Source organism: Galendromus occidentalis, unplaced genomic scaffold, assembly GCF_000255335.2.
Source record: "Galendromus occidentalis unplaced genomic scaffold, Mocc_1.1 scf7180000077458, whole genome shotgun sequence".
NCBI classification, from domain to species: Eukaryota; Metazoa; Arthropoda; class Arachnida; order Mesostigmata; family Phytoseiidae; genus Galendromus; species Galendromus occidentalis.
The window spans coordinates 452837-465720 of NW_003805446.1; the positions used below are offsets into that span (position 1 = coordinate 452837).

Genomic DNA, 12884 nt, shown 5'->3' on the forward strand with positions numbered 1-12884 from the left:
GGAATTGATTACTCCGGTCTGAAGAAGAGACGCCGACTCATGGGCGAGCGGCTAGTTTACTCACATGTACAGTTTGATAGGTTAACGACGGCGACCCACGTATATTGTAGCAACAATCAAAGCCTCCGATTCTTCGAGCGCGTGAATCAGGAAAGACGCGGGTGCACTCTGTGGTAGGGCGTATCGCAGTATTCCGCGTAGTCCGCCCATGTGCAGCCGTCTTCACTGTAGCAGCATTCTTCGGTCAGTGATCTGCGCTTCCGTACAGCGTGGTATGATCGCTCGACCTCTTCTGGAAGTTGACCATGCTCTTCTTTAAGGCCGTGATCATCATCAATGAGAAGAATCAGGGGGAGCAATCAGTGGGGCCAGGGTTTGGACCCGACCATATACTTCTTCAGGAACGGCTACAGCGATACCCTCTCATGTCTGCCCTGGCATGTCACGATATCACAGCAGTCGAATCTAGCTCGGAAGGACATTGGGAGCCGATCATCGGAACTCTTGGAATCTCAACAAAAAGCAAGGCGAGACTCGGAGCATTCGTCCTTTTTAATTTTTTGGTAGCTCGCAACTTACGAGAGTGGATTCGATCAATCGAAACGTCTTCGAGTAGAGAGTCCGGGTCTTCTCCGCTCAGGGTACGCGGCTGCTCGGAGAAGTTTTCCCTCCGGACAGTAAAAAATGGAATTCCCGACCTCTTCACGCCGTGGGCCGTGTCGTGCACCCGGCAAACGAGAAGCATATGACGGTGAAGTTGCATTGTACACCTTTGAGAATACAGACAGGATGAACCTCGGTTATCGTCACGTGTGAACTGAATTCAATTTGTTGTGGGCTAAATCTTCATATTCTAGAGATTTCCAGACGTGATCTAATTGAGGGAGGGCATGGGTATCCGTGAATCCCACACTTCCGGGATCGAGGGAGGAGAGAGGGGGAAGTTCTCGTTAATGAGACCGACAATTCAACTCAAAATGGCAACCTTCGGTGTTTCTCGGTCCTCCATACATTGGCCCAGTCGTCGATACTGCGTCTACGAAACGAAGTCATCAATGTCTCGAATACGCGGTCGTCCAACGTGTGAGGTATATCCACTGTTCTCGCTCTCGTCGCAGCCACCGCACACAGACATAAGACGCACAGAAGATCCAACATCTTTCTTTCGTGCCAACCACGATGACACCTATAGCGAGTGTCAGTATTAGTTCATCTTATGCACTGACTTCCGAGATGAGGGTGTTCTTCGTATTCGCGCTCCGAGAGCGGTCTCACATGGCGGACTCGTCAAAAAACGCGATGCTCAACCTGGGATAACTTGGCCGCCACCTCGGTAAGGCAGAACTACATCTCCCTTTCGGATGGGCCACCGTTTGACAATGTTGCTTGCAAGCTCTTGTTTTTATACTCGGATTTATTCCCTCGCAGCGAGGGTTGACCGCGGCGCCCAGCCCTGCGGCTGACATGAAGTCCATCAGCAGCCCCCGGATTCTGCTGCGGATTAAAGAAAACTCTCTCCATCCGGCTTGCCGCGTTTGCGAGTTTTCCTGGTGTCTTGACGTCAAATAACAACTTCTACTACCATCGGGACGATCGTATGTTATAGCCCCGCCAGACTTGAAGGTAGCTGAACTTGGCCTCCAAACCGTCGGGGGATCAGACCCGCCCGCGTTAGCTCGGGTCAGCTTCCAGGAGCGGTCAGGGATTGTCGTTTTGTTATTTTCGGCGGATCCGGATCACTTGGTCGTCTCACCAGACTGCTCGGCAAAGCCTGGCGGTTTCGAACTTGGGCATGCCTTTGAGTTAGTCCTGCGCATAACGTATCAGATGGGGAACGTTCCCTCGAAGCCCGAAGCTCGATGTTCCCAACGATGCGCGTAGGATGAAGAATCGGGAGTTCCGCGCAGGCGGGAACTCGAGGAATTCCTACGATCGAGCCCTGAGTGAGTCGGCCTCCTCGAACGGATTCCGAACGGAGGAGGGACGATGAATTAATGAGCGGCGCTTACATCCGGTCCGAAACAACTTGTCGGGAAACTCTCTACTCTTTTTATTAACTCTAGCGATACAAAGATTCTCGTTATGTAAGCGTATACCTAGCCTTCAACTCCGCATTTCTCTGCAGCGAGACAACTCGTCGGCACAAGCTCCCCCCAAACAAAGTGCTTCCATATGTACAAAACACATCTGGCGATCTTTTTTCTAATATACAAGCTGAGATGTTCCGCTTATCGCTGGACGGATGCAAGAGGCGCTGATGAATCAGACTTGCTTCGTAGCGTTCCTCCGACGATCCTTTGTGGCGAATTTCGGGGATTTCGGTATCGTAGGAGCCGGACATTGGACGCTATGATTCACCCGGGTGTTCTGGAACCGGTCTGTGGGTTTCAGGCTCCTAAAAGAGGAAGAACGGTCTCAGTCTTGGAAAAGGGCGAGTCGACGGGAGTCGAGGCTCGCGAGGAATCGAGGAATATCGGGCTCCCACATCTATCCAGAATAATCGCCACAATCACGGTCGAGCAGCGTCTCACCGGTAACGAGGAGGCGTTTGATACTGGAAATTCTTCACGAACTGAGCCATGGTTTGTCCGTTGACGGTCAAATCCCCGGGCATCAGTTCAGGAACCGCGTTGCTCTTTACTTTGCCAGCCGGGATGAAGGGTTTGTCGTGTAGAGCCTTCTTCACAGCCTTCACATCCGCTGCGCGTTTCTTCATGTCTCGCACGTTCGGCCCACTGACAGCTGGACCACTGTTTATCATCTCAGCTGCAAAAGGCAGATTAGTGCTATCTGATTGTCTGTATGCGGAAGCTCGAGAGGAAAGGGGCGTCGAGTTTCGAAACAAATCATGCTCAGTCGCTCCGATATAGGGATATATGTATGTATATGCATATAGGGATTCCTGTCGTCGGAGTTTCACCGTCGGATGACTCACCCACTCTACTCTTCACGTGACTGTATTGACCCGCGGTGGCTTTCTGCGTTTTCGCCGGTAGCCGATTGGCCGCTGCTGTTTTCCTCGCCAGGGCAACTCTGTTTTTGATTGCTTCTTTTTGTTTGTTGTCGCTAACCCTTTTTTCTGCAAACATCAGACCGTGTCAGAGGGGAATCGTGGAAGCATTTGGGACAAATCTAGTATGTACGTTCATCGCGAAACGCCCGGAGATGGAAATTCGCTCGCTAAACAACACTCACTGACGATCGTCTTGAGGCTCTTCTTCCGTTGCGGTCGGTCTGGAGCTATTTTCTCCGAGATAGACTTCTTTGGGTTCTGAACCGATTGGCCATTGCCCGACTCAGGCTTCGTCCCGGGTCTCGCGGAAGACCTCACCGATTTCGTTCTGGAAGGTCCGGCGTCGATCCGAGGAGCGACAACTCGGATAGGAGCGAGAGTCGTCAATCGAACGTTGGTTTTCGTGACGGTGCTCGAAAAGGGACGTTTCACAGCCTCTGATTTCACGACTGTCCTCGAGTTGTCGGTGAGCATGCTCTTCCTCAGCGAGTTCTTCTTCACGGTTTTCGGTTCCTCGGCAATCGGAGGGGTCAGGTTCTCTTTGACGCTACGAGATAACTTGACAACCTTGGTGGCTTGTTTTGGTGTCGATGTCCGCGGACCTGTGCGCTTCGGGGGCGCCACGATGGTCACGTCGTCGTGTAATGCTTTGTTACGGACGGCATTGCCGAGGGCTAACTTGAGAAGCGACCGAGGCGGAGGCCCAGGAGTGGTTGTGACTTTCTTCACGTCGACTGGCGGTGTTCCGTAAGGTGTCGACGAGGCGCACGATCCATAACTCGATATCGAGGATGAGTATTTTGGTGGGGTCTTCGATTCGACGGTTTTCTTCGGTGGTGCGACAACTTTGTCTTTGCCATCATTCTGTTTCTTCTTCAGTCTGGAACGGTATGCACTTTGACTCATCGGTACGCTCGAAACGACGGGTACTCATGGTGGTGGTCATTCCTCGCTCCACCTCATACAAGGTTTACGGTATTCTGCCACGGTAAGCTGGAGAGCACGAAGAAGTGCGTGATCGCCAAAAGGATGATGAGGTCGCCTACAACTCTCAAAGTCTCATCTGCCTCGCGGACCAACTCCTTCATCGATTGACCTACCGTTCTCACGTCTGATCAGATGATTCAAGGCGACATTGATGTGGACCGTAGCTCCAACGTTCTTTCTTATCGTCAATTCAAGGGGAAAACCTTAGATAAAGAAATATAGACTCACCTCTGGGAACGACGAAGTTTTGGAGAAGGCGTTGATTTGTGAGTGTCGAAAAATCGATCAACCTGAGAATCGTCGTCAAACGTATTCGGACAGGTGATCTGATCGAACTCATCCTTTTCCTCATCGTCGGTGTTGGGAGACAGCTTGTCCAAGAAACTGAAACTCATTCTCAACTCGAGAAAGAAACTCTCCGAATGAGACCGGCTGTTGTGAGAGACCGGAGATCGCTGTGTTTATCCACCGAGAGGCGCCCACTTCGAATCCAAAGACATCGGAGTCCGGCTGATGCCCGCCGCCTGCCCGGGTCGCCCGGCTCGAAGAGAGGCGGCCATATTGCTAGAGGGCGCTGAAAGCCAGGTGCGCGGTTTTTGAAACTTCGAAAATCGACGGAGTGGAAAACCCGTAAATACTCCGGGGCTTCCATCTCGACTCTCGCAAGCTTTCCCTCTGTACTCTCAACTTCTCTAATGCTAGGGAAAGTGTTCGAACTGCGCGCTAGGTTGTGGGTTGAGAGTTCGAATGTTTCGACCCGAACCTCGAGTCACGAGAAAGGAAGCTGAGAGGTAGCGGAATGACGAGTTTAGAATAAGCGTATACAGTCGAACCCGCTTATAAGAAAACCGTTTAATAGAAAAAAACGGATATAAGAGACCGATCCCGATTCCCCGATTTTCTCTCCGTAGGGCTTAATGTTGGGAACCTAGCTTATCGGAAACTCAGATATGAGCGGCAACTTGGTATAAGAGACACTTTTGAAACCCCGGCTCCATAGAGTCCCATGTCGGAGACCTCGTATATAAGAGAGAACATCTCGAGCAGAATTTCTGCTCGCTTTTCCATGACTCCACTTGCCCTCGAAAGGCAACACGCGCAGATTCGCTGTTCGATATTATCATATTTGTCGGAGCTCATTATATAAATCACCCTATGCATGGTGATACGGATTTAGATATATCGTGCTGATGAACTTCCCTAATAGATCAGAATTCGTTCTGAAAATTATATTCCACAGAATCATGAAATCGGCATGCGAGTCCAAGGAGAACGGAGTGATTCAGGTTTTTCATCGGAAAACCGTACCGCGGATATTAGAGAAACCGGATATAAGCGACCATTTTCGATTCCCCGGGAGCTTTCGCGGGCTCGACTGTACATGAATCACTGCTCTTCGAGCGACGAGGACTTCACTCGGAATCACTCCCCTTCCCCTAATGAATGAATTTCCTTGAAGGAAAGGTTAAACCTCGCGGCCAGGAGGTTCCTCATGAGTGACAGCGACTGTTTCCGATTCGGAGGAGGCATGAAAATCTAGTATTCTCCGAGCAACATCGAGCCCGAGCGTGCGTCCCGCGCGCTTCGTGTTGCCGAAAAAACAAGAAAGGTCACATGAAACTCCTAAAACCAAGCAGACGTATTGGATAAGCGGACAAATAGACGAAATCAAACTCGTGAGAACCAAGGGGGGATTTATTCCCTCATCGGCATCTTCACCTCGCAAGAGGTTGCAATCGATTCTCTACATTACTACGCAACAGCCTTCACTTTCGGTTTTATTGTGAGATCTTGCCTCCATGAGAGCGGCTTTCTTTCGCTGATGAATCAGCCGGAGCACCTGAAATTTCGGATAGCTGAATGAGTTTGCTAACTCTCCACGATATTCAAAAATGCGCGTCTCGGAGGCTCTAGGCTCTTCCCTCGATGCGGAGCCGAACAAGCCATGGGGAACTCGAGAACTCTGATAACGAGTCGAGGGTTGATATCAGAAAATCGGGTCGAAAAAGTTTTCTTCGGAACAGTATGATTGCGCTGAAGCTAGTCACCGTGCTGAAGGCCTCTTGAACATTGTCTTCAGTTTTGGCGGAACACTCGACGTATTTGACTCTGAAAGATTCCGCTACGGCTTGGGCTCTTTCGATATCGACCTGGAATCAGAAAATTCGACCTTGAACATCCTGGATATCAGTGCGATGCTTTATCCGAATAAATTGATCGAATGCAAACCCGATTGGGCCGAGGATACGGCGTTACGGGAATGGAGCTGCGGAACGCTCCCGGCCCCGTCGGAATCGCACCTCTCTCTGCGACTCCATATCGAGCTTATTGCCCACTAGAACCATCGGAACCTGATCCGAGTCCTTGACGCGTAAAATGTGGTCTCGGAATTCACTGATTCTATCGAGAGTATCGGCCTCGGTGATCGAGAACACGAGGAGGAAACCATCGCCAGATCGGAAGTAGCTGTCTCTCACAGCGGCGTAGTCTTCTTGACCTGCTGTGTCAAGAATATCGATTTCCATCTCCTCGCCGTCGAGTACCGTCTTCTTCTTGTAAGATGCGACCTGCGATGGACAACGGACTGCGTGAGTCTTGGGAGCATTGTGACGAAGCGGGCTGAGGCTAACTAATGGATAGCAAATGGAAGGGAATATTCACCTTGGTGGGCTCGTAGACTTCGTCGAAATCACCGTACATGTACTGGAGAGTTAGTGCCGATTTTCCTACTCCCCCCCAACCGACCATCACGACCTTGTAGGTTCCGGCCATGCTGCCTCGGATTCCTGAACTCACTGTAGACTCGCTGACAGCTCGTAGATGTCACAGGAAGACACGACCAGGCATTGATCTCCTCACACTGGTCTACTATCATTAGGAAGCAACGCCCAGGAGAGATCAATGAGATCAACACGAGACATCGAAGAGAAGCCAGCCATCTACACATTCCTCTCTGATTCCTCTCCGCTCGAACGTCCATTGTTCTCCGCGGGGCAGAGCCTTCCTCCCTTTTCGGTAGAGACTCGGTAGAACGTTCTGAATGTGGAACAACGACAGCCTCGTTCCGGAGTGCCCGACGATGCGACGTGGGTCATCTTGGAATCCGTTCCCGATCTATGTGGGATTCTCTCACTGCCTGCGGGAGGGACGCTCCAGTAGTAGCGTCAGAAATTTGAACGAAGTCATCCAGAGTTTTGTTAATTTCTGGTTTATTTACACTTTGAAACGATGCTCAGTACGTAATGCTTCGATATATCCCGAAAATGTTGCTTTTCTTGGTTGTCGATATTCTCTCCACACATGTCCTAATATTTAGTTCTTTCCATTTATGTATACGCTTCTCACACTGTCAACATGGCAATCGCACTGTAGGGCTGCGTACTCCCCGCCGTAATCAACGCTTGACAACCGAGGCTGTGTCAACTGACCGTGTACATCACCGTCGAGATCATCATCGACGAAGAACGTCTCCCTGTCATCAAGATTCGGACTCCTCTGGTTGGCATCGATCATTATTCGGCAATCGACGGCGTCGCCGCCTCAATTTCCCTCCCGACATTCCAAACACAGACGGGGCCCCCGTCGAGAGGCACCGTTGCATCCCAAAGAGACTTTTTTCCGCTTTCTCGGAGGCTGACAGATGCTGCTCCGGTGTACGCGAAGCTCCGACGGAGCAAGTGCTGTTTGTTTTGAATTCCAATAAAATAAATAACACAACTTTACAAGCAGGCGCACGGGTAGCCCTCAGGTTCGTGGATTCGGGCCGATTTGCATCGTGCCGTCGACCGATAGTATCGTCGACGCGGCCGATTCGATTACGCACAGCTTCTTATCTTCAATCGGAGGATGCTGATGCGAAATCGGGCGGGCGTTCAGGCATGCAGGCTGAGCCTCGAATTGCTCAGTTTCTCTCTATTATAGGATCACGCATTTCTTCTTCTTCGAGCCGCCCGGCTTCTTGGTTCCGTTCGAGTTGACTTGAATCTCGGCTCGCTTCTTATCTCTGATCAACCGCAACAAGTCGTAGAATACTTTATCGACGTTCATGCACGTTTTCGCCGACGTTTCTACGTAGGGCACGTTCCATTTCCTGGCGCGATCTTCGGCTTCCTCCACGGATACCTGAGGAGAGTGACGGATCATTGAATCGAAATTCGATCAGGAAACTTGATATCGAAAATAGAGGAATGAGCGACCGGATCGAACACGAACGTAGAGCCAAATGGAACATACTCGTCTGTTGGCATCATCTTTGTCCGCCTTGTTCCCAACGAGGATGAACGGAACACTGTCATCGCCCTTCACCCGAAGGATTTGTTCCCGGAACTCTTTAGTAGCCTCGAAATTCTCGGGCTCGTCGATAGAGAACACGCAGAGGAATCCCTCGCCCGAACGGAAATAGTTATCGCGGATCACGGCGTAATCCTCCTGACCGGCCGTGTCCAAGATATCAATTTGTACATCTTCGCCATCGAGCATCACTTTACGTCGATACGAGTCCGCCTGCAATGCGCAAGCATGGGTTAATCAGAAGCGTTGCGTTGCGAGGAAGTCCGAGTCTTCCTCGGCGACGAGCGACATTGAATTCTAGTTTCCATCCGCGAGAGAGCTTCCGATTGGATCGCGGCCATTCAAATGCCAGTTACGGGAGTCGAGTCTCGATAAGAATGCGATGACTGGAACGATGAGTCCGCGCACCGACAGCCGCATGATCGAATGAATTAGTCACGAATCGTCACGTCATGGATGTCGGTATGTACCTTTGTGGGCTCGTAATCCTCGACGAATTCACCGTACATGAACTGGAGTGTCAGAGCGGATTTTCCCACTCCTCCACTTCCCACCATGATAACTTTGTGGAGGTCAGCTTGCTGCTGCTGTTGCTTGCCCTGTGCCGCTGCGCCTCCCATCTCCGTTACGGATTGTGGATCGTCTGGTCTGAAAAGTGAGAAAATCGTTAGTTCGGAAGCCGAGAGAAAAACATCCAGCTTCACTGCGCGAAATCGCTCCGTGAAAGTGCGAAAACGGCCCATTCGAAGACTTTCTTCCGAAATCAAGAAGCAGCAATTGAAGTCGGTGGTGCCTGCAGCAGCAGCAGCAGCATCGGCCGAGAGGGTGAAGCAGAAAGCGATGCAAATGTTTCTATCGTAAAGTATTCCAGTTCCCGAGCCAGGAATTCAAGGAAAAACTCATAAAATGTTTTGTTCTTCCAACAAAGACCACATGAATGAACCAACGGTTGAGGGTTTGCGGGAAGCATGCGAACGGGACTCGACCGGCGTGACCCGGACCCGAATTCCAACAGATCCAATCGACACGTACGGAGGAACATCGATACACCGAAGTTCGGATGCGCATCGAGATCCCCGTGGAACAGAAAGACCTCTCGCCGAGTTCGAGAGCTTCGACATCTTCAACAGGATAATGAACGAAGCCGTAGGCGGGAGAAGATTCCCGATCGATCCGGCCATCCCGCGAAGAGCGATGACTCGACTAGCGGAACCTCATCGGATGCCAAGAGAAATATTCTGGGAATGCTCACCGCTTCCGATGAACCCTTGAGTGAAGAGATGCTTTTCTACTAGATGCCTGCTAACAAGCCGGCGCTCGGTCAACAGTGATCGCCGCCAGAGACAGACATTCGGACGGATGCCTTGAGCGACTCCGGTGCGATCACCGTTTTAGAAATGACGGTAAATAGTGTGAACGATCCTCCTCACTGCTGCAGAGAGAGGAGCCGTCTCGATTGCTGATGGGAGCGCTTACTTTTTTCTCGATTACTACAAAAAAGAATGAATGGACAATCGGCGGCCACATATCATGAGTTCTTTGCGGCAACAGATTCAGGCATGCCGTTTGTTCCGTCCGTGACGCCGGGCGGCCGGCGCCGGCGTTCATCGCAAGTGTTCACCGTCGCGTCTGTTTTTCGCATCGCAGCTTCGTCACAGAGACGCTTGATAACAAGTGCATGGGGGGAGGGGACTGAACGATATTGAGCTGCTTATCCTCATAACAGCCGAGATCCACTATTGAATGAGAGGTACCTGAGAGGTTCGTCCTCGGCATCGCTGTGAGTCACGCGAGCTCACGGGAGTGAATAAGGTTTTAAGCAATGTCAATCATGACGTCATCACGTATACAATTGCTCGATCGAATCATAAACGGCAAGACCACGGACTTGGAAACGCTGCAGTCGATCCGATGCTGCGATATCATGGGAACTTTCTCATGCCACTCGGATCGGTCGATTCTAGAGGCACGGTTCGATATTCGGGTCATCGACGTTCTGGCGCGCTTGCTTCCAGTCGCCGAAGTATTACGGACTCGGAAGAAGCCATCAAATATGGATGTGGGCAATTGGCTCCGATCGAGCTCGAACGGTGTTCACTGAGTCAACTGCGATACTTTACATCTTCCCGCGACGTGTGACGAGGAAACTGGAGTAGAAATTGCTCAGCCGCCGGTCATCGTCGTTGCGGTGGATGAAATTGCGGGTGTATAGCGCGCTTCCCGGATGGGCTCCCCTCAGATCTTATCAGCTGGGAATGGTCAAGGCTCGACCTCTATCGGATCCGATTGAGGCGGATCCGAGAGAGAGCTCCTATTTGGTCTTGATCTGCATCATCGGGGTGGGGAACGAGCATTCATTTAGAAATATACCGCAATTTCTCCGGAACAGAAGCAGAGGGACGCGTTCGGACAAAAGTATCAGTCACGTCAGCCGGGAAGGTTGCGGATCATCGCAGAAAACTCAATGAACTCGGGTTTCATCATCAGCCTCTAGGGTGGCATTCTTAAACGAAATCGTAGGCCTCTTTCCCATGGCGTGAACCGCAATAAGGACGCGACCAGCGAGGGAGTCACGATTCGATATCAATGCTATCGAACACATTCGAGCAGTTCGTAATCCTTCCAATACTTGTGGTTGCTCGGAGTGGAACAGGTCTGGAACGAATTCCGAAGCTATCGTTCGCTTAACAGGAAGACGTTTCTTTCTTTCTATAAGCTTGACACAAACGCTAGCGAAATGTCAAGCGCGCATTTTGAAGAGGTCAGCCTTTGTGAGGCATTCCAGTGAAAAGTGAACGGACGAGCAACGAGGCAAACGAGTAATAACGTATGCGAGGGTCCATTGTATCATTATTGCAGAGCTTGACAGCCCGCACATCGACAGCCGTGCTCGCCTAGCTTCAGCATTCTGATTCAGCTGGAAAAACATCCTGGTCCGGGCCTGCGGCCTGCACCCAAAAATCTCATCTGCTCGGAAGGGAGCCGATATTTTTCCACCGATATTCTTCCGGCGAAACCGTAGGAGCGGGAGCCGGTGGAGGAAAAAAAAATCAGCTCCAGAGCGTCACAATAATAAGAAATTTTTAAGGGAGTCCAAACGCGGTGCGAAGGAGCGAAGGTGGGGGAAAAGTGAAATCTGCATCGACGTTCACAAGGAAAAATTCAACGAGCGGGAACACAACGGCGTTTTCTACTTTGTCGAGCGGAAGTATCCCACTTCCGACGTCGATAGTCGAACTCGACCGAATTTAGAAGAAACTTTATAGATTGTTCCTCCCAAAAACTGCGACGAGTATCGCGTACTCATTTAAGCCTCTCGGAAATCCACATACGAACATGCAGACCTGAGCGTCGAGGAAATTCGGAGCGTCGCGCTACGGAATTATACTACGGAAAAGTCCCGCGACGTTCCAGATGAGTGAAGACATGTGAGAGCAGATCTTCAAATTATAACGATCCGGATCGAGAAAGTGAAAGCAAACAGAGCACGAGTGCTTCTCTCGCAGTGATTTCCCCTCCGGGGAACAGTCATGAGCTCGGGAGAGGCTTCGAAGAAATGCTTCAGGGACAGAATGGACAGGTTTCGGAAAAACTCACTGACAACAGCAGACGGAATTCCTCACGCGTCTGTACCAGCGACACAGACATGAGTCATTGATGAGACTCCAGCAACACTGAAGCGCCATCGCTGAACACGAATGTCACCTATCTCCAACACGAGCAGCAAGAACAGTAAGAAAACGAGAGTTGTCAACAGGTAACAACAATGCTCCGAATGGTGGCGGCGGCGGGTACCCGCCACTCAAGTATGGCAAACTCTCGCAACGATTCCGGCGCAGCGAAGAAGGAGGAGCCGCACCAGCAGTATTACCGCCGCCCAACCGAGTGAGTGAATGAATGAGTCGAGCAGCCGGCGAGCCAAGCAGCCAGCTAGTCCGCCATCCAGCTTGCCAGCCTGTCTGCCTACTTGCCTACGCTCGGCCCTTGCTCAAAAACGAAGAGCCCAACAACAGCAGAAGCGACGACAACGCCGTCACGGCGCGGCAGCCAACAGAATCACGAACCGTATGAACCCTGAAGAGAAATATATCCCCGCCGTACTGATCTGTCAATTGGCTCGCACCACTTTCCTCTCCCCGAACTCGACGTCCGATGAACAGTTGGCACATTTTCGTCGGATCCGAATTTCAAGAATAGGAATCCGTGCTTTTCTATGCTCTTCGCTCGAACAAATTCCGTAATCAGGCCCTAAGTTTATGACGAGGACTATCAACACTGGGAGAAACTCGTGTCAGAGACTCGAGAGAATAATCACTCCTGACCCGCCGCCGGTATGCTGCCACCTCTTCCTGTCGATTGGTGATCGGACGATACGACGAGATGTCTCATCGCGGCTATGGATGCTGCCATAAGCCGGTCGAGTTCCCGCTCCATCTCTGGGCGTCTCTACGGACGGTTCTTACTCACCAAAATTCGGCCGAAGCTCAAGAGCACGCTGTGGAGCGGTGGCAACGGTTCCAGAGACCGACGGACGGACGAACAATCAACAAGCTCGTCGTTATCGTCACTCGATCGATGTCGGTCAACGTCAATA

At 51.1% G+C, this 12884-nt stretch overlaps 3 protein-coding genes across 4 annotated transcripts; all 3 read right to left on the bottom strand.

The window, feature by feature from the left end:
• Positions 1-2262: 2262 nt before the first annotated feature.
• On the bottom strand, positions 2263-4518 carry LOC100897692 (nascent polypeptide-associated complex subunit alpha, muscle-specific form). The gene is made up of 5 exons (XM_029111653.1): positions 4229-4518; positions 3196-3893; positions 2936-3079; positions 2532-2766; positions 2263-2395 (listed from the first exon to the last, which is right to left on the bottom strand). Exons 1-5 carry the CDS (start codon positions 4393-4395, stop codon positions 2263-2265), a joined length of 1377 nt encoding a protein of 458 aa, XP_028967486.1. The 5' UTR covers positions 4396-4518.
• A 1159-nt stretch (positions 4519-5677) lies between these two features.
• Positions 5678-6876, bottom strand: LOC100906123 (ras-related protein Ral-A). Its single transcript, XM_003744016.1, has 4 exons — positions 6662-6876; positions 6301-6567; positions 6049-6150; positions 5678-5840 (listed from the first exon to the last, which is right to left on the bottom strand). The coding sequence occupies exons 1-4, from the start codon at positions 6770-6772 to the stop codon at positions 5745-5747; spliced, it is 576 nt and encodes a 191-aa protein (XP_003744064.1). The 5' UTR covers positions 6773-6876; the 3' UTR covers positions 5678-5744.
• A 314-nt stretch (positions 6877-7190) lies between these two features.
• LOC100906269 (ras-related protein Ral-A) lies at positions 7191-12214 on the bottom strand. Of its 2 annotated transcripts, XM_003744017.1 has the most exons (4): positions 11888-12214; positions 8761-8938; positions 8234-8503; positions 7191-8122 (listed from the first exon to the last, which is right to left on the bottom strand). In XM_003744017.1, the coding sequence occupies exons 1-4, from the start codon at positions 11974-11976 to the stop codon at positions 7916-7918; spliced, it is 744 nt and encodes a 247-aa protein (XP_003744065.1). In that variant the 5' UTR covers positions 11977-12214; the 3' UTR covers positions 7191-7915. The 2 variants fall into 2 exon arrangements, with proteins under 2 accessions (XP_003744065.1, XP_018495328.1); XM_018639812.1 differs by lacking the exon at positions 11888-12214 and having other exon boundaries at positions 8761-9273.
• Between the last annotated feature and the right edge of the window lie 670 nt (positions 12215-12884).